The 26,218-nt window shown below is 46.0% G+C and overlaps 1 protein-coding gene across 2 annotated transcripts in view; it reads right to left on the bottom strand.

Annotated features, from left to right (window-relative positions):
* The window catches only part of ARFGEF3 (ARFGEF family member 3), a 1,236,769-nt gene that overhangs the window by 175,099 nt on the left and 1,035,452 nt on the right, over nucleotides 1–26,218 (bottom strand). For both annotated transcript variants that reach the window (XM_069608078.1, XM_069608079.1), the window contains exon 32: nucleotides 15,159–15,289. In XM_069608078.1, coding sequence (XP_069464179.1) covers nucleotides 15,159–15,289 — 131 coding nt within the window. The remainder of the gene's footprint in view (nucleotides 1–15,158; nucleotides 15,290–26,218) is intronic.

Raw genomic sequence — 26,218 nt, 5'->3', positions numbered from 1 at the left:
GAATGTCTATGGACCTAACGTGGATGACCCCCAATTTTACACTGATGATTTCGATAAACTTGCTCAGTAGCCACTTGTCCTGATACTAGACAGATCCACACACTCCCAGAGGCCCCTGATGCGAGCAGCCCACACAATTAATAATGGTATGCAATCTCTGGGTATGGTTGATGCCTGGAGGGTGATGCACAGTAATTGCCACACCTATTTATACTACTCGTCAGTCCATGACTCCTCCTCCTGCACTGATATGTGGCTCATTTTCGATGTGTTGATGGGGGGAGTCAAGAAGACCTACATGCTCCCCAGAACCGGGACGATGTACAGGGGTCTATTAAACATGTCTGGATCTGAAGAAGCCATTGCTTGACCCAGCCCTGTCGGAGACCTATCGCCCTATTACAAACATCCTGTTTCTTCTCAAAATTCTGGATAGGGTGACATATATTCAGATTCAGGGCTTTCTGGAAACGCACAACCTTCTGGGTCATAAAGAGTCAGGCTTCCGAAAATCACATGGTACTGAGTCCACCTTATTGGATCTCAAATTTAATATCCTGCAGTAATTTGAGGAAGACAGTACAGTTTTGCTCATGCTACTAGATCTGTCTTCCCCATTTTATGTAGTGGACCATGACACACTGATACTGAGACTCTGTGACACTGCGTTTTCCTCCCTCAACATGGCTAAATGGGTCAAATAATTTCTCTTTGGTCGTATGGCTAAAGTATTCAGTAACAAGGCCATGGCCGAAAATTATCTGGTGACATGCAGGGTGCCACAAGGGGCGTGTATCTCCCTGGCTACATTATCATGACACGGCCAAGAAGTCAGAACTCCTTATAGAGGCCCAAGTTCATTCTGGCCTTGAGAAGGAAGGAGAAATGGCAACACCTGCCATAGAGTTAAAGGATAGTTCCGGGACTTTTTTTTTATTGTCCCTACGGTTCGGCCATGTGTTTTTAAGCATAAATCGGTAGATCGTAGAAAACTTTCCTATGGACCTTACCCGACTTTTCGTCCATTAACGCACTCGAAATCAGCCGCCATTTTGTGATAATCCTATCATTTCCCCCCATCGACCTGGCTCACCTGCTTTTGCGGCACTAAATCAAATCCCCCGCCCCTGAGCCTGACATCAGCAGACGCGTACCGCCCATTTCCCAACGCCAAAGCACGTTTCGTGTCAACAATCGCTGCGCCTCAGCTAATGAAGTGTCGCCATGGAAATGGCAGGACGCCTCTTTCCTCAATAAGTATAAACACACCGTTTCACAACACACAGCAGCAGATTTTCGATTCCATTACTCTCTCTGTGTTACTTTGAGTATTCTGTGTGCTCTGGTCAGCTACCTTCGCCGCTTCTAGGCCTTGTGAACACGTGTACCATCTCTGTAAATTATTTTACTTTCTTTACCACACAATGGCTACAATAATGCCGTATATGTACGAGCCCGAGTACACCGAGGAAGAACTACTGGAAAGGCAAGCACGCGAAAACGATGGGGATTCGGACGGCAGTTGGGAGGACCAGTCAACGGATGAAGAGCCTGGACCATGTCGCATGGACGGCGTCTCCACCTGGTGCACGTGCAATCGGTGCGAGCTAATGCCAACTGAGGAGGAGAACTGCTGCTGCCGTGAAAATTCCGGGTGCTTGGCCTACATTTCGGAAGGCGAGCCAAGTCCGCAATGCATCACCGAGCTGCCAGAGTTCAGGTAATTTTACGAAGGTAGCGGGCGCCCCTCTCTCGCAAGAACAGACATGATAACCTGTTCAGTGGTTATTAACCACTTGAGAGTTCGCAGCCACTGCTTTTACTCACTGTGCCTTTCACAGATGGGTAATATCCATTTGCATATCAGTCTTTGTCCTGCCCAGGGGCAGTCCAGCACCGAAATACAATGGCAATTCCAATCTGAACGAGAGTACCACCAGCAACCCCATACACGTGTTTCACCCTTGTTGGGGATCATCAGTGAGGTGAAGCTGATGCCTCTCTAAGCACAGTGAGAGGGAGACCACGTCTGGTTGCCCCCAGGAGACCTAGGGTTACCAATCCCAGGTTCCTTAAAAAATAGTTTTACGAAGGTAGCGGGCGCCCCTCTCTCGCAAGAACAGACATGATAACCTGTTCAGTGGTTATTAACCACTTGAGAGTTCGCAGCCACTGCTTTTACTCACTGTGCCTTTCACAGATGGGTAATATCCATTTGCATATCAGTCTTTGTCCTGCCCAGGGGCAGTCCAGCACCGAAATACAATGGCAATTCCAATCTGAACGAGAGTACCACCAGCAACCCCATACACGTGTTTCACCCTTGTTGGGGATCATCAGTGATGTGAAGCTGATGCCTCTCTAAGCACAGTGAGAGGGAGACCACGTCTGGTTGCCCCCAGGAGACCTAGGGTTACCAATCCCAGGTTCCTTAAAAAATAGTTTTACGAAGGTAGCGGGCGCCCCTCTCTCGCAAGAACAGACATGATAACCTGTTCAGTGGTTATTAACCACTTGAGAGTTCGCAGCCACTGCTTTTACTCACTGTGCCTTTCACAGATGGGTAATATCCATTTGCATATCAGTCTTTGTCCTGCCCAGGGGCAGTCCAGCACCGAAATACAATGGCAATTCCAATCTGAACGAGAGTACCACCAGCAACCCCATACACGTGTTTCACCCTTGTTGGGGATCATCAGTGAGGTGAAGCTGATGCCTCTCTAAGCACAGTGAGAGGGAGACCACGTCTGGTTGCCCCCAGGAGACCTAGGGTTACCAATCCCAGGTTCCTTAAAAAATAGTTTTACGAAGGTAGCGGGCGCCCCTCTCTCGCAAGAACAGACATGATAACCTGTTCAGTGGTTATTAACCACTTGAGAGTTCGCAGCCACTGCTTTTACTCACTGTGCCTTTCACAGATGGGTAATATCCATTTGCATATCAGTCTTTGTCCTGCCCAGGGGCAGTCCAGCACCGAAATACAATGGCAATTCCAATCTGAACGAGAGTACCACCAGCAACCCCATACACGTGTTTCACCCTTGTTGGGGATCATCAGTGAGGTGAAGCTGATGCCTCTCTAAGCACAGTGAGAGGGAGACCACGCCTGGTTGCCCCCAGGAGACCTAGGGTTACCAATCCCAGGTTCCTTAAAAAATAGTTTTACGAAGGTAGCGGGCGCCCCTCTCTCGCAAGAACAGACATGATAACCTGTTCAGTGGTTATTAACCACTTGAGAGTTCGCAGCCACTGCTTTTACTCACTGTGCCTTTCACAGATGGGTAATATCCATTTGCATATCAGTCTTTGTCCTGCCCAGGGGCAGTCCAGCACCGAAATACAATGGCAATTCCAATCTGAACGAGAGTACCACCAGCAACCCCATACACGTGTTTCACCCTTGTTGGGGATCATCAGTGAGGTGAAGCTGATGCCTCTCTAAGCACAGTGAGAGGGAGACCACGTCTGGTTGCCCCCAGGAGACCTAGGGTTACCAATCCCAGGTTCCTTAAAAAATAGTTTTACGAAGGTAGCGGGCGCCCCTCTCTCGCAAGAACAGACATGATAACCTGTTCAGTGGTTATTAACCATTTGAGAGTTCGCAGCCACTGCTTTTACTCCCTCACGCTGGCCGCCCACCTTCAATCCACATAACCGTTGAACCCATATGCAGCAGACATACATATGTTATTTTGCGGGTTGGCATCAAGCCTCCCGGCCTTGCCTCCTCCCCCAAAAATACTTACCACACCACTTTGTTCAAGCGTTGGCAATAAAAGGCCGTTGGATTTTATTGATACAAAACATGGTTATAGGTAAATAATCAATATGGTTGATCATAATAAATCATCCTTTTGGGCACCGGGTACAGAGATGACCCCCTCTGGCCCGTGCCGCCGTGCCACCACAGGCCAGCCTGCTGCTGACTAACTGCCTAGGCTTCCAGGGTCTCCAGGGTGAACTGCACCCATATATTCTCCTGGGAGGGTGAGGTATTTATAAACTCACCCCCCTGCCTTCCATTTACTAGATCCTGCGGCCTGCCTCTTACATGCAGTTAGATGGCCTCTCCTTGGTGAGGCCCTGCGGCAAACGAGTCTTGTCTGCACGACCACCGCCCCAATCCACCCCCCCCGCCCTATCAAAGGCAGTTCGCACCGGGGTACTTGCGCTGGCAAGTGGAGCGGTCAGGGAGCGATAAAGGCCAAGGAGGTGCCAAAGACCATGTACACTTCAAAGTGGTCTATAGAGCATGGGTTGTTGTTCCCATGTCTACCTCCAGACCCCGTGTCTCCTGCCAAGCATCCCCCCTCACGCTGGACGGCCCCCTGCAATCCACATAAGTGTGTCTCCATTCACGAGTCTTCCTGTGTCTTGTCTGCGCGACCACTGCCCCAATCCACCCCCCGCCCTATCAAAGGCAGTTCGCACCGGGGTACTTGCGCTGGCAAGTGGAGCTGTCAGGGAGCGATAAAGGCCAAGAGGTGCCAAAGACCATGTACACTTCAAAGTGGTCTATAGAGCATGGGTTGTTGTTCCCATGTCTACCTCCAGACCCCGTGTCTCCTGCCAAGCATCCCCCCTCACGCTGGACGGCCCCCTGCAATCCACATAAGTGTGTCTCCATTCACAAGTCTTCCTGTGTCTTGTCTGCGCGACCACCGCCCCAATCCACCCCCCGCCCTATCAAAGGCAGTTCGCACCGGGGTACTTGCGCTGGCAAGTGGAGCTGTCAGGGAGCGATAAAGGCCAAGGAGGTGCCAAAGACCATGTACACTTCAAAGTGGTCTATAGAGCATGGGTTGTTGTTCCCATGTCTACCTCCAGACCCCGTGTCTCCTGCCAAGCATCCCCCCTCACGCTGGACGGCCCCCTGCAATCCACATAAGTGTGTCTCCATTCACGAGTCTTCCTGTGTCTTGTCTGCGCGACCACCGCCCCAATCCACCCCCCGCCCTATCAAAGGCAGTTCGCACCGGGGTACTTGCGCTGGCAAGTGGAGCTGTCAGGGAGCGATAAAGGCCAAGGAGGTGCCAAAGACCATGTACACTTCAAAGTGGTCTATAGAGCATGGGTTGTTGTTCCCATGTCTACCTCCAGACCCCGTGTCTCATGCCAAGCATCCCCCCTCACGCTGGACGGCCCCCTGCAAACCGCATAATGCCACGACATATACACGTCATTCATTCACAAACACACCCCTGTTTCGAATTCTTTATAACCCACTTCATATTTCTAATGAGAACTTCTTTGCGCTTTGCTAGTCAACCCGTGAAGGTGCTGGTTATCTGCTCTTCGTCTCTGTGAACTTCCGTGACCACTTCGAGCAAACTCGTCAGTTTGCAACCTGTGAACTGCTCCCTGTTCTACGACAAGAAACTATTCTGATCCCTGCATCTAACTGTTTGTTCGTCAAGGTAAGGCCATGTACCATAATCATTTTGCGTCCAATTTCTTTTCGTTCAAGACAGTACATGCAAGGAACTAGTTACATGTTCTGAGTTTAGTCAAATTATTTTTCTATTTTTTTAAAGTTATTCAAATACTTATCCGCATGTGAATAACGTGTATAGTTCCAAGAACCAAAACGAACCTTGCATTGAACCTTTTATGTGTCATTTAATTTTTTAACACATTGGTATTCATAGAGAATTGTTGATCTTTACTTTTCAGAACTTTCCACAATGCCTGCCTGTTCCATTGGCGGTTGCCCTTGGAAGACCCATAATAAATCTGAAGGTACTATAATGCATGTTTTCCCTAAGACAATAGATCAGATAAGGGAATGGGTCCGATATTGCGGATATCCACCGTCTGAGCTTGAAAGTAGAGTCCTAGAAGTCTTTGCGGACAAGAGGGGTGATCGATACCACATCTGCAGCAGGCACTTTAGCTCAGACATGTACACCACATCATTGCTAATAAAGAAGAACACACCGCGAGCGAAGCGAAAATTGCACTCAACCGCTATTCCCACTCTATTCGTCCACATCCCTCCACTGGTGAGTCAAGTTTACGTATTTATCTCTCGGCCTTGCGGTAGTGTGTAGCATTAGCTAACAATAATTTCCCCATTTATGTATCCACTCAATATGAAGGCGGAAGATTCTCCATCCGTGTCGTTATTGCAGTCATCAGCCACTTCAAGCGCCTATCGGGTAATCTTACTTGGCTATTCTGCCACTGACTTGTTTTAGGCATGTAAATCAATAGTTTTAATTTATCGTGTAATTATTTTACCTAATGGTACACCCTTGTACTCGTCCTCTAGTCTTTGTTTTCAGTTATAATTATTGTTATCCAAAATAATGCAAGTACTGTCTTTCAGGGAGATGCTGAGGAGTCCAACGTATTGACGACAACCGTTGATGTCACTCAGATGCTCGAGGTACGTTTCCGGACAGTTCCATCGATGGAGATCATCATATCTTGCATTCTTGTAGCGTGATTGTTACACACAATGTTTCTTTCGTTTTTAGCCATTGATATGTCCTTCTGTCGTCGCCCTCCTATGTGTCTTCTTTTTTCAATATTGTGTTCATTACTAATGAAAGTCCTATGTTTCAGGGAGTCGATGGAGCATTAGTCCAAGAAGAAGGGGGAGCATGCAGTTACGGGTCGGCGCAACAGCTTGCAGAAGTGTGCACCGCAGTTACAGCGTCCCTTGATGTTCTTATGCATTTCGAGGTATGGATACTGACAGTTCGATCAAGCGAGATTATATGACGTGATTACATCCGCTATACTTCCTTCTTTATTAACGCAAGTACTATGTATCAGGGAGATGACGGAGCTTCTTCTACAAGAACATCACCCCTAGTAGTTGATGCAGATCTCTGGGTGGTGACACTTCCAACGATCGAGCAAATGGAATCATATTTAGATATCCATTATTTATTTTAGACAACTGATCATTTGTGCAGGTCTATTTAGATGAGCCGTTGACGCCTGCACAAAGTTTATGTTCTTTTTAACAAAATAGAAAACCATACTAATGCAAAAGAAGGTTAGTGTCCTGGTCACTATATTATGTTGTTTTTCACTGTTAATAGTTCAATACTGTAAGTTGTGTTTAAACTGAACATACCTTTTCCAATCTGTCCTCTAGTTGCGAGTGGGTGTACGAACTAGATCTACACAGACAGTGAAGCGAACGAGAGATGTTGCTTGTCAAACCTTTTGGCAGGGACTTGAGACTGGAGATGCATCGTGCCAATGGGAAGAATATGAAGTGATTGACAACGGAGCTATACCACCACCAGTCATTGATAGTGAATGTCCTCCTGGTAGTTCGGATGCAGTCGGAGATCAATTCACAGAATCTACACCCGCAAAAACTAAGACCGCGAGAAAGTTGAAGAAATTGTTTTATTCACCCATCGCCGGAGAAGGAACAGATGTTGCAATGGAAGAGAATGAAGTGGACGACAATGAAACACCATCAATATCACTGAACATAGCGGAAGACGATATCAGAGATTCTACCTTTCATGTGAGTGACATGTCCTCAACGTTACAGGCCGAACCAGCTGGGATGCAGAGTGACAGTATAAGGAAAGAGGCCAAATTCATTGTATTCGATAGTTGTTTGATTGATATTATTATTCGGATGAAATGTGGGCATTCGGTTGGTGGGGAAGTATGTGGGGAGCCATTGATTAATGTGACTCGTGCAATTCGAGGCACTAACCTTAAAATACATGCCACCTGTACAAAATATCATCCTTTCTCATGGTCTGCACAACCCATGCTGGGGCAACTGCCAGCAGGCAATCTACTTTGTGCAGCGGCTGCACTTTTTAGTGGTTCAAGTTTTAAAAAGTTAGAGTCTTTCTTTCAATTTGTGGGAATCCATTTCATTGCGAAAACTCAGTTCTACAAATACCAAACCGATTATCTATTTCCAGCCATTAGCAAAGCTTGGAGAATGGAAAAAATGTCTATTGATAGTACATTCGCGGGCAAACGGTTCAGGCTAGCCGGTGATGGACAGTGCGACAGCCCAGGATTTTCAGCCAAGTACTGCACCTACCACTTTCAGGACATGGGAAGTAAGAAAATTGTGAGTTCGGTGGTCGTGCAGGTGTCACAAAGTACATCCTCAGTGGCCATGGAGAAAGTTGGCTTTGTAGCATCATTGCAAGAACTACAATCGCGGGGAATGGTGATCGACCTGATAGCCACGGACAGACACGTTTCAATTGCCAAGACAATGAGAGAAGAGTACAAAAATATAAATCACCAATTTGACGTTTGGCATCTTACAAAAACAATCAATAAAAAAATGTCGGCTGCAGGTAAAAAAAAAGATATGCAAGGTATTTCACAGTGGTCCAAGTCAATCAGCAACCATCTTTGGTGGAGCTCAAAAACATGTGGAGGGTCGTTGGAAATTCTACTGGAAAAATGGCGGTCAGTAATGCTACACTGTAGCAACGTTCACCGCTGGACCACAAACCAACATTTCCACAATTGTGAACATGGCCATTTGTCCACAGAGGAGGCACGGAAGAAGAAGTGGTTGATTCCTTCATCACCCACTCACAAAGCCATTGAAAAGATTGTATTTGATAAAACTATAACAAGAGATTTGAGGGGACTCACGGAATTCTGCCACACAGGAGATTTGGAGGTGTTCCACAATATGTGCCTAAAGTACAGGCCAAAACGATTGCATTTTGGCATGGAGGGCATGATAAATCGGACTCTTCTAGCGGTCTTGGCACATAACCATAATGTTGGCCGTCAACAAAGTAGGACGACCGGAACTTTAGGGACGCTTCGCTACAATAAGGCCTTCACTAAAAGAAGTAAACAATGGGTGATCAAACCAGTGTTTGAGGATATGCAATATGAGTTTATTGAGAGACTTATTGTTGATGTCCTAGATAGGCACATACATGGAGTTGTGAACGAACCTGTGCAGGGGACAACTGCATTGCCACCCAACATTGCCTCTGTTCCATGTCCACCTAAAGCAGAGCTCATTGAGAAATACACATCACGGTTTAAATGATTGTAATTTGATTGTCTGTTCTCTCGAGTCTCCTCATGTTGCAGGCCCATTGAATATGTGTATCTATGTAATGTGTAAATAAAAGTGATTGCTCAGTGTACATGCAATGTGTCTATCCAACCTTGCCCCTCCCTTCACCGTGCAGTAGTGCGAACCACCCGGGTGTCACCTGTGACTTTGCTCTGGAGTCTCCTCATGTCGCAGGCCCATTGAATATGTGTAGCTATGTATTGTGTAAATAAAAGTGATTGCTCAGTGTACATGCAATGTGTCTCTCCACCCTTGTTCATTTGCGCATTAAATTAAACCAAACAGTAATATAAATCATTTTTCAAAAAATATAGAATGTCTCCGTATTTATGGTTCGCTGGGGCTGCAAATGCACGCAGACAAAATGCAAAGATGGAGTGTAAATTTCAAGTCCTGTGAGATGGCCTTACACTGAATGTAGCTAACTAGGAATGTGTGCTCGTTCAAAGTGAAGGTCAGCTGCTTTGATTTTTTGCTCGGGTGCCGGAATGGCCCACGACTCAGTATAAGGTTCTATTGTTATTTGACCTTGACAGGCCGGGACCATCCCGAAAGACTTCTTTTTGGGGGTGCGGGGCAATAACGTAAGAAACGATAATGAATATAATTTCAGAAACGCAAGCCATTTAATGTTCTTTCATTAGAAGAAATAACGTCGGCATAGAAGGAGTGGTATTTCGGGGCTGCCCTACGCACAGACACAATGGAAAATGCAAATATAATGTAAGTAACTCTTTAGATGAGTTTATACCGCAATTTAATTACTATACAGTAGCTTTAAAGACGGGTTAAGTTGTACTTGTTCGTTCTATGTGGCATATTGTTTTGTACCGCGCACTATCTTGAGGAGAACCATCTCCTTTTACGGAAGCACCTCAAAACCTTCCTCTTTGCTTCTGCTTTCTCTCTCCCTCTCCCCTGCTACAACTGGTCCACTGTCTGCGACCTCGGTCCTGGGCCCTTCCACTCTCCACCTGCACTGCCTCCCTGTCAACCCCTGCACTGGGGGACTGTCTCAGTATCCTACAGCCCCCCCTTGACGTATAATACCCAGTTGCACTGTCCTAGCTATGAAATAATTTCCCGACCTAATATATAAAATGAATAATTTTTATAAAGATCTGATGGTGAGACTAATTTCATTTTTTATGTTTTTAAAACAGGTACATCCTTCATTATTGTATGTGTCACGAGTACCAGACACCGGCGGATGGCTTTTTCAACCGCCAGTTGCTTCTCCGCGTGAACAACGTTACCACCCTGACCATTTTATGGGACGATCGCCAAGTACAAGTATGCCCTTACGCGGTACTAACGGCTAGATGCAACATACAGACCGTTGTGGTGGCCTAGTGCCTTGTTGTTGGAACAGCCATGCGATTATCAGTGCGACCGAAGAGCTTATTTTATCGTAAACCAACACCCTGTGTACTGCACACGAACATCGCTTGCCTCAAGACGAACTATTTTGGATCGAGAGCAAAGAAAAATGCAAATCGCTGAATATTCTCTAAACATTTGATGTCCAATAAATGTACTTTACCAAATTTACAATCTTGCGGTTTGATTTAAAAGTACAGTTTCATATTCCGAATTGTGGCGCGCTGTGTTGTGAGCTGATCTGTGTTGGTTTCCGGGTTCTGTGTGGAGTCGCGTAGAAGACGCCTGGGCGCGTTTGCCTACGCAGCACAGTCACGTCACGGATAGAGGCGGGGAATATGAATGTTTTGATAAAGTCTGTTTCAGGGGCGGGGGATTTGATTTAGTGCCGCAAAAGCAGGTGAGCCAGGTCGATGGGGGGAAATGATAGGATTATCACAAAATGGCGGCTGATTTCGAGTGCGTTAATGAACGAAAAGTCGGGTAAGGTCCATAGGAAAGTTTTCTACGATCTACCGATTTATGCTTAAAAACACATGGCCGAACCGTAGGGACAATAAAAAAAAAGTCCCGGAACTATCCTTTAACCTCTTGCAAGTGTTATCTGAGATCAAGAAATAGATTCAGAGTTTTGTCGCTGAGATCCCACAGAAGGTGGCTGCAATTGATAAAAGTGTGGAAATGTCTGAATCCTGTATTGACCACTTGCAAAACAATACATGCGAGTACACTTACGATCTCTCTCAACTGACCAACAGTGGGGAAGAACTGGAAATTCAAAGCTCTTGGTTTCCCCAGAGGCAAGATGACTCAGAAAACAAATCGAGGAGAAATAACATATGCCTGCGAGGAATTCCCTCACAAATCCAAGGTTCAGAGCTTAAATCTTACATTCCTGATCTGTTCTCAATGGATCTGAGGGCAACAATATTGAACTGGAGCGGACACATACTTATCTATCCAACTTTGAAATAGCCTAACACCAAATGTTCTAACCAGGCTTCACTATTATCAGATAAAAGAAGACATCCTGACTGCCGGGAAGGTGGCCTCGGAGGTGGTCCTTAATGACTCACAAATAATGTCCTAAGAGAATCTCGCCCCATCCATACTAAACGAAGAGATTTACGTGACTTTATGGATTGGCTGAGGGAGAGAGATATTAAATATAAATTGGGGTTTCCGTGTGCGATAATCAACACCCTTAACAGGGAGCAAAAATCTGCCTTCTTCTGCAGCCACAGTAGATGTTCGAACCGGCAAGTGTCCTCTTCGTTCAGCTGCTTGGATCAAAGCAACAAGATCCAGAGGGCGGAGGAGACATCTGTGCCCCCTGCCCTTCCACCTCCGTAATAATATACACTCCAGATACCATGACATCAATGTTGCGACTGTAGGACCAGGCGCCCCTGGTGGGATGGGTTACAACTGGGAGACTCCCTGGGTCTTTAGCTTCATCAGAGCAGAGGATGGAAGTCGGCATAATTTTGCTAAGGAACTGATGTCCCAATTTTGTGCATGGAATGTTATGGGTGGGGGCTTGCCCATGCAACCCCAGTAGCTAAAATGGCGATGGGCTTGTCTTTGTTAGTTGTATTGAGGTAATGGGAGGGTAGAGGGCTTTTCAAAGTTGTTTTAAGTGGGATATTTTCTGGTTTTATTGTTTTTTCAAAATTGTTGCCTGGGGTAACTGATCTAGTCACATTTAATTCAACATGGTTGTCTGAAATGCTTGAGTGGAATATAGGAGGGTGCATTTCCCCCCTGTCAATCATAAGTGCTACCCCCCTCACTACCATAGTGTGGAACCAACTGGTGGAGACCTTTAAACTTCTGACCCTTAATGCCCAGGGCCCAAAGTCCCTTGTCAAGAGGAGATTGATGCTTAGGGGATTACAGACAACTGACACCAACATTATCATGGTTCAGTAAATACACCTAATACTGGAGTGCGAAAGCTGTATGCGGTAGAAGGCCTTCCCTGGACAATACTTTGCCTCTGGCCTACTAACAAGAGAGGTACCACAAACTTAATCGTGAAAGACATTCCCTTTCTTAATCTGGCAGATTTATCTTTCTGAAGAGTACTCTATTCAGCCATCCAATGACCCTAGCCTCACTATACCTCCCTAACCATAATCAGCACAAATGATTAGTGAACCTCCTCCCTACTCTAGCGGCCTTCTTAGATGGAGACTTTATCATTGGGGAGATTTCAACTTGGGCCTTGACCCCACTGTGAATAAAATTCTTCCGGCCGCTCCCACAGATTTGTAAAACTTTGCAACTCTGGTGAGAGGCCTGTTGCGCTTGGGTATAATTGATGTTTGGAGGTTCCACATGGAGCTGAGAGAGAACAGATGCATTTCTTGCACAGTAATAGCGGTTTTCTCACATCAATCTTCTCTTGTTCTCGTCACTCCAGGTTCCATATATCCCTGACACAGGTATCCTCCCTAGACTGTTCTCTGATCACTCTGCAGTGACTGCCGTTCTGCGAATCAATAGGACCCAGCCACACCCACTAAGTCCCAGTTGTATGGCCCAGGGAGCACTGGCAGAATTTGCTCTAGAAAAGCATAATTAACTCATTTAACACAAAGACTGGCTCTTGATGAAACACAAATTAATGCAACGTCAGGATTTAGTGGCCATCCTCACTTGGCCTTGCCCCAACTCAATTCGCACACTGAACTCGTTGGTGGTCTCCACAACCACCAGTCTGGATTCCGAGCATCCAGAGACACGCAAGTTGCTCTTCTGAACACCTGTGAAGAACTGCTTGCATTGCTGGACTCCAACTTCCCAGCTGTCCTCATTCTGCTTGATCTCTCCTCTGCCGTTGACACCGTCAACCACTCCATCCTCATACAAAGACTCCATGATCCGCTTGGTATCTCAGAACGGGCACTGGAGTGGCTGACCTCCTTCCTAATGGACTGCTCTTCCCAAGTTATCCTTGGCATTCTCCTCTCCTACTTCCTTCTCCACCTGTGGTGTCCCCCAGGGTTCTATCCTCTCCCCCTGGCTTTTTAACATCTACCTTGCTCAGCTGGCACTCCTCATGGCCTCCTTCTACCCGAACCTCCAGTATTATGCAGATGACACTCAAATCTTTTTCAGACTTCCTGCTGACCCACTCACACCTTCCTTCATCCCTGACAGCCTATCTGCCATCCAGGCCTGGTGCACTTCCAATAATCTCTGCCTCAATGCCAGCAAAACCGAGATCCTTCTGATTGGGCACCTCCTCTCTCCGACCCGTGCTCCCTCCTTCTCCCCTTCTCTCTGGCCTCCCTCCACGGGCTCTCCCCCGGGTCCTTCCTCCCTCACACTCAGGACATTGCTAAGAAGTCCCATTTTCAACTCTTCCTTCTAAAAGGAATTCTCTCTTTTCTCACTTTCCCCCAGAAGCTCAATGTTTCCAGAGCCCTGGTTCTCTGTAGGCTTGACTATTGCAATAGACTCCTCCTCAATCTTCCTTCCTCCACTCTGCAACCCCTTCATCAAATCCAGAATAGAGCAGCAAGCCTTAAGCCAAGTGACCCCATCTGTCCTGCCCTAAAAAGTCTTCACTGCTACCAGTTGCTGCATGGATCAAATTCAAATCCCTCTGCATCATCCAAAAGGCTGTCTGGGGCCAGGGACCACACTGCAACTCTCCCTTACAAAATAATCTCCTTCTAGACCGCTACGTTTCTCTGGCAACAACTCCTTATATGTAAAGCGTTTGGCTAAATGCAGAGCAGGAGGTCGTTTGCGTTCCTCTGCTAGATCCCTCATTTGGAACAGACTCCCACCTCCCTCTATGTCTTGAACACGACCTTCTTAAATTCCGAAAGCACCTCAAGAAATTCCTCTTTTCCTCCTCCTTCCATTCTTCCCTCCTCTGCTAATCTCACAGTTGCTGTGATTGCTGTCTTGGACCCCTATGCATCCTCTGGGCCCCTGACCCCTCACACCCAATCTTCCCAGCTTCTATCTTCAGCACTTGCCTCGGCACACCCTCCGCCCTGGAGACTTGCACCTTTCCACCCTAAGCGACTCCAGGCTGTATAGTACTTACCATACTTCATACTTATTCTTCATCTGTGTCTCACCCAAAAGCATGGACACCCCAGCACCTACCCCAATGCCCTCTTGCTTGCTGCACTTGCTTGTTCTGAATACTCACAAGGCATAGCAGGTTCATTCGTCCCTTCCCCCACTGTATTTATATTTGTGTTTTTAATGTTTTTCAATCCCATGTTCCCCCCCTATTGGCCTGTGGGCGCTTTGAAACAGAATGCATTTGCTATATAAGGGCCTAACAAGCAAACAATAAATACATACATAAATAAAACATTTTTGCATACTGCAATATTGGTTTCCCTACTAGTCCCGACCAGTAATTGTGCTTGACTTATAGGGATACTGTTATTAGAATGCTACATGGAAAATTTGACATTTGTATAAATGTTTAAATCCTCTAAGATCCTGACACTGGATAATCCATGTAAACTTTTTTTGGCATACAGTGTTTTGCTGGCATACAATAAGATTACTATAGAACAAAAGCCGTTTTCTAACCCTGGTTCTTGTGCCTCCTTCAGGCTTTGCCCTGTTATATGTTTTCAAGGGCCCTTTGCGTCCAGCGTCTTCTCCGTAGAGCTAGTGGCAGCTGATTCAAAATGTGACTTGTCTGCTTCTGTGTTAGGACTACATAGGGGGTAATGCAATAGGCAGGACCTACCTTTTCTGTGTGTGTCCATTGGGCTTCTCATCAGGCGGCAGCTCAATAATGAGAACGCAGGACTGAGCATGTTCAAAACCCTCTTTGTTGTTGGGTGTCTTTGGTGGACACTGTGTATCCAACATGAAGACCTAAGAGAAACAAGGCAATTTTGCGTTAACAATCATTTGGTACCTAAATATTGGATTGTCATGTTACACTTATTGAGTTATTAACACACTTCTACAATGGCCTGGCGCAAATTGGCTCTCGTTCCATCCTCCTGTGAATGGCAGGCAATCCTGCAAAGGCAGAATGAGCCTTTTCAAAGACAAACCTTTAACTAGCAGATTAAAATTTTAAGATTTCCTTTCAGTGCTCTAAAGTGGATGTAAGCAGGAATGTGGTTAATGAGTAAAGCACTAATAAGGCAATACATACATGAGTGTCTGCCTGCCATTATTGTACCTCCTTCCAAGGAGCCCAAGTGGGATGCACAAAGAACTGGAATTGGGAAGTGAGGTGTATTGTCCTTAAAATAAAGCGCACAGAGATCCACACAAAATGGCCAAGTTTACAGAGCAGAAAAAAAGTTGTATAGAAAAATGAACAATGTCTCTCCCTCACTTCTCCCAGGGGGAATTGTTGCTCCTTGCAAGCTACCTAGATGCAGGCATTTCTGGGTCCCATTTCAATGGCTATCTAGCAGCCAAGTTTTCCAATAAGTACAAATCCAGGTCAGATATTTGGAACCACAGGCTGACGCACTTCTGCATCACCTCCACCAGACGTAGGTACAACTCTAGCTCCTTGAGGGGTTGCAGTTGGAGTCAAGGGTCTTTGCAATCTCTCACTACTCCCAGGAGCTGTCCTCAACCTCCAGTCTTATACACCTGGTGCTCCTTTATTGTAGGGTTCTCACTACTCTGAGCTCCCTGCCTGGGTCTCAACATCCTCCCACTCTGCTCCTACCTGCCCTGGCCCAACATGGCCTCCTCATTTCTTCCTGCTCTTGCTAATTGAAGACCCAACATCTTCAATTGTTGCCCTTCATCAAGCCATACTACCTCCTCCTGCTGTAATAACCTCCTCCGCCTCACTATCACTTCCTCCTACTGTAACCTCCTCCTCCAAATCTTCACCAACTCTTCCACATGTTACCTCCTACAACCTTTTCTCACCTCCTGTTGGCTCTTTTCTCTTCCTCTCGCCTCTGTGATGAAGTCCCCTGCCTGGCTCTGCATACAGGTGGGAGTGGCCTTGGGCGCTGGGTGCCTCCCCAAGCCAGCAGATGATGGGCAGAAGGGCAGAATGTAAAGGATGCCTGAGGCACTCTCCCACTGTCTGGGCTGCTTGGCAGGGGCAGTCACATTGGAGCCACTAAAACATCTTCCCTAAATACAGCAGAAAATAGGGAGCCCCCCCCAAACACCTGCTCTACAGAGCTCATATCCAGTCTCCAACAAGGCCCCAAACCGGTCCACAGGTATCTATGAGGTTCCCAGGATTCCACAGGCTGAGTATCCACATGTAGCACTGACAGAGCCATGGGTCCCGACCAACATGTGTATAAAGTGTCTAAGCTCATGCAAGTTCACAAACTCATCCACAGCTACCATGAACCCCTCCACAAAGCCTGCCAGCCCACAAGTGTGTGGAGGTTATGTGGAACATATGGAGAATTCAAAACCAGCTTGAGAGGGAACGCAGATTCCACTGGTACACACTCATGGGCAGCACGTGAACAGCCAGCCTATACCTTCTCCACACCAAGTTAGGTAAACAGAGGCAATACAAAATGGCCACTATAGTGGATGTGACTTTAAGCTGGCCCACTCGAACCTCATTGTAACCCTCAAGGAGGGAAGAAACCCAACCAATGCCAGCCCTCAAACATCCCAAGCCCAGAGCTGCAGACCCTCAACTCTAGCCTCAGCCAGGGGAGGGGAACCTTGCTATAAAAGGCAGTCAGCCCAGACCCAACATGTGATCTGTTGGAGTAAGTTGTCGTCAGTGAACAGAAGAGTTTAAGGCATGGCAAGTACTGTGGAGGAGGAGAAGTTTCTGAAGGAGAGACGAGAAGTACAAAGCATGCTTGGAGGAGAAGGTGGTGGTGGTGGTGAAAAGGTGGCAGAGGAGGTGCATCTGCGGGAGGAGATGGTAGACAAGTCAAGAAGGTGTGAGCAGGATGTGCTAGTGAGAAGTTGGAAGCAAAGGGAATGAAACATCTGGAGGGGAAGTGGGAGATACAAGGAGAATGGGAGAAGCTGGAGGGGAAAGGAACTTCTGGACAAGGAAGAGAGAATCTTGAGAAGGTGGTGGAAAGAAGAGGATAGACAGAGGAAATTGTAACAGGATGAGAAGTGACTGCATTGGAGGTGGAGGCTAAAGCCCAAGCAGGCAACACCCAGTGAGACTAGAAATGAATGCGACCACCAGTTCAGCCCAAGGCAGGTAGAAGAGGAGGGATGAGGCACAACAACCAGACAAGACGGAAGTGATGACTCTAGATGTCAGTGGACTCTCAAATATATCTGGAGCAGAGGAGGGGCATGGGAACCCAGTGACAGGTTAAACAACTCTGGGCTGAACCTCTAACATCTCCAAATGTTCTAACTATCTTCACATAGTAGAAGTTGCCGAGAGTATCCTTTAAGAGAGCCCCCGAAGCAGGACAGTCTTGGACCTGGAGGACAGGCCTGTGATGGATAGCCAAAGGAATGAGGCTGGGGAAGGCTGCATCTAAGTAGCTGAACTCAGAGAACTGATCACCAGGAGACTCAAGGGTAAGCTGGATTTTGCAGACTGGCCAGGAGAAACCTCAGTAGGCCAGCAGTTTGGTTGTACTTTCATTGGTCCCAAAGCACCTCAGTTTTGCTTATTGCTTGGTATTAGGAAAGATTGTATTTTCGCTGCATTCCCTCCATATAGATCTATGGAACCCCCCACATTTTTGCTGCGGTTTTGTACCTGTCCTGACATTTGAAGGCACGTGAAGCTTTTTTACTTTACCTGCCTTGCTAAGTGCATCTATCTTGGGGGCACTGATCGGTACTTATGGCTTTCAGTGCAGAAGAACTGTTTTCCATTGTGAACCTCTGTTTATTTTTCACTTAGCTCTCCAACTTACAGTGGGGTATGGTAGGGATACTGTGTGTCCCTATAACTTTGTTTTGGTAACATTTGTGGTTACTTGTAAGATGTATCGCTGACGGGCTGGTGGCAGTGAATATTATTCTACTGTGCTTTGTTTAATTGGCATACGTTATGTTTACATTTGACCGGTTAATATCTTTTAGAGTACTGTATACTCTTAAAGGGCAATGGCATGGGATTTCTGTCTGTCCTTTGGTCATCTCATATTTTGGCCTTCCTCCTGCACTTCCAAAGCTGGATTTGCCATATATAGTAACACATTTCCCAAGCAAAGTGTCAGTTTTCTCAGGCAAAGCAGGAGAGTGTGGTTGTGGCCAGATGTGGGGTTGATACTGCCATGACTGTCCATGACAAAGTGCGTCTTGCTGGGCAGATGTGGTCATCAGAGGCTGCCCATGATTGGACAGCCCGACGGTTTGAATGGTGCATATCCTTCCCATTGGTGGGCTTGAGGATGGCTCCAGCTCCAATCCTGGGTAAAAGGAAGACTTCCGCAGCATTCAACTGATTGCCATTGGAGCCAAGACCCCACAAAGAGGAGTGTCTTGCTGAAGACCTGGAACTCCTTGCAGCCATCCAGCGTTGTCTTCTTCAACCATATCGGCGAAGCTCTGCTCCTTTGCCAATTTCAAAAAGGCCTTTATTGGTGTTTTGACACTTGGACTGGTGGAAACATCCACTTTCAATCCCTGCATGAGGACCCTCTCCTGGAAGACTTTACAGATGTCCCTGAATCATCCTGTGGGCTCGGCAGCTTCCTCGTTGGCTGCCTCGCATCGGTCACTGTCCCAAGTTTGGAATTGCGACTTTGCACATACTCGACAAGTGAACCAAGAAGCCTTTCCATGCAGTTGCAGCTCCCGAGCATAAAGAGGGACCTTGCAGGACCAACTTCTTTGTTTCTGCCACAAGGGTTGACTTCTGCCCTTTCTTCGGCGTGGCTATCCCCGATTTCAGCCTGCATTATGTCCTGTGGGGCCTCTGAGGTAATTGATGACATAGTGGTGGTCCTTTCTTCATCATGCCAGGGTCGTTCAGCTGTCCAGTGGCAGGAACTATCTCCTTTCTTGCTGACATATAAGTTCTCTAATTTAATAATGTCTTAACTTGTTCTATATTCACTTGCTTCGCTACTCTACCATTGTGGAGATTGTTTTAACTGTGTTCAAAATTAAAGTGTTAGCGCTCTGTAGGCAGAGCACACCAAAGGGGAATGTGTATATAACAGTAGTGCATGTTTAGTGTGGTGCTTACCAGTGGTTTCTAATTGCTAAGAGTTTGTCCAAGGTCTAAATAATTGTATTTCATACAGTATGCCTAACTTGTATTATTAAGAGGACTCTGTGTGTGCTTAACTGAACCCTTCACCACCATCACATTCTCCTAAGTCTAAGCCTTGCTGTTTAGTTGCACAACCCAGATAGAATTTGGCTAGTCTTTCCATGTTCAACAAAAGAGGGTGACCTCTCAGAATCTGTCCAGATGGCTAATTCTGAAAATCCATCATAACAGCTGGATGCTGGGGACAAGTCATGTGTATCTCTCACCAGGTGTCTGCAACACCTCCAACAACCTCCACAGTCCCTACACTGTGCTCCAACCGTCCGCAACTACCAGCCACAACCAACTCCAACAACCCACAATCAGCAATTGGGGTTGGTTGCATTTTCACTGCATTTCCTTCTCCCCCTGGATCACAATTCCACTGAGGGTTTACATCTGTGAGTAGAAATTGAATAAGTGCTGGAATTGGCTAGTTTTCTGAGTGCAAATGGAAATGCTGTAGGCTTATGGTGTGGGACCATGTCTAAAACTGGCCTGGCCAGACTATTGGAGGCCAATCCTTGCTCACTGTTCTTAGAGAGGCAACAGTTTCACCTCACTGATGATGCCCAACAAGGCTGAAACATGTGCATGGGGTTACTGATGGTACTCTTGTTCAGAGGAGAATTGCCTAGCATTTCGGCGCTGGACTGCCCCTGGGCAGGACAAAGGCTGATATGCGGGGAAATTTCTTCTCTGTGAAAAGGACAGTGAGCTGAAGACTTGGTAGAGTCTCTCCCAGGGGTTATTCACCCAAGAACAGGTCATTGGGCTGTGTTCGTGCTGGTAGAGAGATTCCCAGGCCCCCCCTTTGTTTGCATACATTAACTTTGGGTTTCACCCTAAGTTAACAGGGCAATCCAGACGTGGACCCCTTGCTCACTGTTCTTAGAGAGGCAACAGTTTCACCTCACTGATGATGCCCAACAAGGCTGAAACATGTGTATGGGTTACTGATGGTACTCTTGTTCAGAGGAGAATTGCCTAGCATTTCGGCGCTGGACTGCCCCTGGGCAGGACAAAGGCTGATATGCGGGGAAATTTCTTCTCTGTGAAAAGGACAGTGAGCTGAAGACTTGGTAGAGTCTCTCCCAGGGGTTATTCACCCAAGAACAGGTCATTGGGCTGTGTTCGTGCTGGTAGAGAGATTCCCAGACCCCCCCTTTGTTTGCATACATTAACTTTGGGTTTCACCCTAAGTTAACAGGGCAATCCAGACGTGGACCCCTTGCTCACTGTTCTTAGAGAGGCAACAGTTTCACCTCACTGATGATGCCCAACAAGGCTGAAACATGTGTATGGGGTTACTGATGGTACTCTTGTTCAGAGGAGAATTGCCTAGCATTTCGGCGCTGGACTGCCCCTGGGCAGGACAAAGGCTGATATGCGGGGAAATTTCTTCTCTGTGAAAAGGACAGTGAGCTGAAGACTTGGTAGAGTCTCTCCCAGGGGTTATTCACCCAATAACAGGTCATTGGGCTGTGTTCGTGCTGGTAGAGAGATTCCCAGACCCCCCCTTTGTTTGCAATCCTGCATCTATGTTCGTTTTCTGTTTTGCTCGTGTTGTGCTGAGAGATTCTACTTTTCAACAATGTGAATTTGATGTGGGAAACATAGTGGGTATTCTTTTTTTTTTTCCTTTGATTTATTGTATTATCTTTCAGCTTGGGAAAATGGCAACATTGTATTTTTGGCAGAGAAACCTTCTGACAAGGGACAATGCTTCTCTGACTTTGCTATGATACAATGCCCAGTCAGAAAGCTGCCACATTGTATCAGAATCAGCAAGCTTCTCTGATTCAATAATAGTTGTTTGGAAGTTATGAAATAACGTCCCTGATGTTCTAGACTAAGTTTTAATAATGTTACAATGTACGCTTGCAGTGTGTAGTGAAGGAAAATGTTCTCCCCTTAGGAGACAGACACTTTTTCATTCACTAGAGCTGTAAGTCAATTTAAAAATGACTGCAGGCTCTGTCAATTCGGGACAGGGGGCCTTATTTCCATGCACAGTTCCCCAAGTTTATATACAGAGATAGGGCATTCAGTAATAAGATGGCAAAGTGGACTGCTGTATTGAGAGAGGGTACTGAACAACAGGACTGGCCTGGGCTTTGCTAAAGTGACTGGCCCCCACTAAGCAGCTGGGAGAACCTGTGGTTACCCCTGGCCCAACACGCATTGACTTGGGGAGGCTCCCATCTCCCTGAGCAATTCTCGTGGTGGTCCGCAGAGCCAAACCAGGGACTCGTTCATACTCCACAAGTGGGGCTAGGTCCGACTATTTATGTGGGTGGATAATTATGTCATGGTGAATGTTATATTTGGTATATCACATTTGGAGGAACAAGTCCCTTAGTATACACTTTGAGTTGAACGATTGAACAATGAAGGTGCCATAATGAAGGTAGAGAGCAGATGGCTCTTGCCTTGGAGTACCTGCGGCCACGCCGGATTCACTAGCCATCATTGATATTAGAAAGGAGAAGCATACTTCGGATTCTTGCCTCTAATGGAAAAACTAGCTGCGGTACCACTCAGTTGAACAGCGGGTGGATCTACAACAGCCACCCTTGTCTCAGCCACCTTTGCCTCAGCTGCATGGTAGACCAAAAGAGAACTGTCCCACGCTACATCATAAGAAGTTATTGCAATTGTTCGCTCTGGGAAGTGTTCTCAATGCTCATCATTTGTCTTTTTGGCACAGCTCTGAAGATCTGGTGGGGACAATTTCTAATTCTATACCCATATATCATTATAGCTATCAGTAGGAGAGGCATAGACATACCTATTTCTGAGCTGCGTACACGAGCCATGCTTCTGCCTAAAATTAAGTGGCTACTATTGAGGAGTCACCTGTAGAAAAATAAAGCTATAATTACCTTATTTCTCACTTTCATAAGGGTAAGATACCAATGTTACCTAGTTCTTCACATAAGGGAAGCCGTAGACTAGATTTAATTATGCTATACAACTTAATATTAATGTTGAGTATAGGGAAGTGTGATTGAGATTTCTTACAGAATAACGCAAAACGCAAAGAAAATTTCAAAAGATGTATTGAAGAATGAGATCAGAATGGGTCAGGTAGTAAAGTCTTAATCCCAGTTTGGGAAAGTTCCTAATCTCTTTTTGCCACTCAAGTCTCAGTATCTGCCTTCACCAGACTCTGCCACTCTACCAGAATTGAATGATTCAAAGATCATCATATTAATTCTTGGAACACCTGCGGCTCTGCCTCTCAATCCCAGCTTGCAGCAATCAGCTTGATTTGCTTTCAACGCGGGACTCTTACACTTCATCAGAGTACAGTGGCTTCCTTTTCTAAGGATGCTGTGGGCTTTGCATTTCTCTGTCTGAATGTAGCGTTTTGAGTGGGGTTTTTTCAACAAGGGGCTCTTCCTTTTAGAGCACAGCTATTTACATCCATTTTACTTTAACTTGGAATTCTCTTTTCTTTGCCTCTCTCACTGAATGCAACATCAGATTTGTTTTCTGTTGGTTACTCTCTCTCTCACAGACCCATATGGTACTCAGATTCTGAGATTAGACTGTTTCCACTATGCAATTCTCTTTCCTTCTCCTTACTTGCAAGAATGGACTCCCTGTCCAAGGATACAATATCTGTTCGACCTTACTCACTGCGTTCTCACGTCCCCTCTTAGGGTGAAAGGATTTGCATTTCATTTTATTTGGTTCTTTCTGCTTGTTGAGATTGTACTCACTCCTCCTCTTGGACTAGTCTTTTTTTGTCACTGCTTTTGTTGAGTAATTTTCTCTTTCACCCTCTCCATCTAGTTCTATCCCTCCCTGTTCCTTGCCCTCTCTCCCCCCCCCTTCTCCCTGACCCTAGTACTCAGCCTCAAGGACCTTCTGCAAGCTTTCTTATTAGCTTCCCCCTCTACGCCTTCTCCAACCTTGACAAAGTACACATTTGCCAGACAGCCACCCTGCAATCCTCCCCACTCTTCTCCCACCTCAAACAGTTTCCCCCCATAAGAGTTGGCTTTCCACGAAACACTGATCCCTCATAACTTCTACTGATTATTTTCAAATCCCTGCACAAACTTGCTCCACACTGTTTAGCTTACAGCATTCCATGCTATTCTCCTCCCTGCGTAACTCTAATGCACTTCCCAATCTCTCCTTTCCCTGCCAACCCTGCGCTTCATTGTTCTTCTACTTCTTCCCTTCCTTGTCCCACACCACTGGAACTGTGTTCCTCTTCGTGTTAAATAAACTACATTACTGTTTCAAATCTACACTAAATTTCCACCTCAATGGAATGGTGGGAAAGACATCCAAAGGTTGGGTCTCTTTCTTGGTGTGTCTGTTCTTCGACATAATTTCTTCATCGAGCACTGCCCCAAAAAAGAGTGATCCAGTTAGTCAAGTGTATCCTTTTCCACTGCAGGCTTTAGGCTTGCCCCAGCCATTTTAAGTTTATTTAACAATGGACTGGCATTAACTACCACTCCGATTGGGGACTTACAACCTGGAGGAACCTTTTCCAGCATCTATTATCTCATCCCCAGATAATTTAGAAGAGTGGTTGAAGATAATATTCCTAGTCTCACCAGTTGAAGACTATTGGGACATAAGAAGTAAAAATACTTCCCACATCAGAACAATCCCACCCCGTGTAATCATCCAGATATCGCAGGGAATATCCTCCAAAATAACAAAACTTGTGTCTGTATTATTCTTTATACTAATTGCATCAGCACTGAAATTTCTAAATTCTAATCAGAAAGAACACACTTTAAACTCATCACACTTGGGAGGCCTCAGTTTCTTATCTGTCAGGGAATTCACCTCATCGAGGCATCTTTCAAATGACTGCGTCATTGAACTTCAGGAGACTCAACAACAAGTGAGGGCTCTCTCGGCATTCCATTTATTTTCCACTCATTCACCCTCCTTCCTAATTATTGCATTACCTCCTCCTTCATTAACCATCAACCAATGGCATACATCTACAGTGCTGGTGGAGTGTGGTTTAATTAGCCTGAAATAAGTGCCTCATTACGCTAACCTTCCATTGTAACGAGAACACCCAAATCAATAGTTAAAAGTAAAACAAAACTAGTTTGTGCAGCTATTAAAAGGGTGTGAGAGACGTCATCTTTTTTCAACTCTCTTTGTCTACAACATTACTCATAACACGTTTTGAACAACTTTGAAGCTGGGCCTGCCCTAATGCTCAACAAGGCATTTTGAAATATTCGATATGCAACTAAACTCAATATCATGTCCACTGAACAAGACACACAATCTGACAGCATTCTTTGCTGACTGTGGAAGACAATACTTTGTGACCTAGACTGGTCTCTGAACTTTCATTTCATTTGTAACCGCCACACTGGAACAGAGGTTCCGTGCGCGATTTGAGTGCACCATCCCTTTCAACAGTCAGTTCCCATGCATGTGCGCCGATTATCATTGCATGATGGCAAATGACAGGGGTGACCATACTTTAGAACATCCAACAGTTTACCTCTCTTTGCTGTATCCACTACAGAGCCGGATGCCTTATCCTCCACTTTGAGTCACATCACAACTTCCACTGTTTCAAATTATTTCTGTATGTTTGCACCCAATAGTCTTCTAATTTAATGGTTTCCAGTATAGTAATACAAGTTATATGGCCTTTGATGTAGAATGCACACGTTTGGAATTTCTACACCCCTAGTTCCTGAGAGATGGGCCACTTGCAGCTGGCATCATGCAACTGTATGGCTATTATCAGAGTTACCAGCTGTGGTGAATCCTGCTGAATCTTCACAAAAGCCCTTCCTAAAGTCTCCTCCCAGGTGGCCAGGGAAAGGCAGCTGCTTCCTGATCCTGACCCTGGGGGTGGTATTAGCCGGCAAATAACCTGGGAGGAGAAGGTCACACAGGGAATAGAATGCCTCTGCTCCATTAGGAGAAACACAGTATTCATCGTCTTCGGAAGGGGAGATTTCCATAATACCGGAATACCTAATGGCTTGTTTTCAGAGTAAGGCTTCCCTTCCCAAATTTACCCAGATTGTTAGTAGTGAAAACCTGTATGGTCAACATGGGAATGGTATATGTAAGGATCAGAGTATCAATACAATTGACTCTGATAGGTAGGATTCCCCCGAAGGTTTAAGCTATGAAATCAAAAACTAACCATTAATTCCTCTAACTCCCTTCCCTAAAGGTGTATTATATAAACAGAGTGAGTTTAATAAGGTTACAATCGAAGCCTTTTATATAAAAAGGCACCAGAACATTAAAGATTTCAAGACCCATAATGTTCTTCGCAATGGGGTGAGGAAGAGGGGCTCAGAGGCACAGAACTGCAGTGTTCAGTCTAGTGGTTCTAATGACCCACCCCTATGCGGGACCTTTAAATATTTAATGCCCCTTCATTGCAGGCCATTAGAAGAACAAGAAAAAGAAATAGGAGTAGCCAGCAAAAGTGGGAGCAGCAGAGGCAGAGAAACGAAGACAGAGGAACCGCCGCTGTGTTTGCAGCGGATTTTAGCGCAGAGAGAGTTTTAGGAGTCGGAGAGCTGAAGTGCAGAGGTCATACAGCCTAAAGCAGTGCTTTGACAGGCTGTCCTGTGGGAGAG

This window comes from Ambystoma mexicanum, chromosome 4q (assembly GCF_040938575.1).
Source record: "Ambystoma mexicanum isolate Mex_15411 chromosome 4q, UKY_AmexF1_1, whole genome shotgun sequence".
Classification (NCBI taxonomy): Eukaryota; Metazoa; Chordata; class Amphibia; order Caudata; family Ambystomatidae; genus Ambystoma; species Ambystoma mexicanum.
The sequence above is the reverse complement of the archived record's forward strand: the minus strand, read 5'-3'. Positions and strand labels throughout refer to the sequence as shown.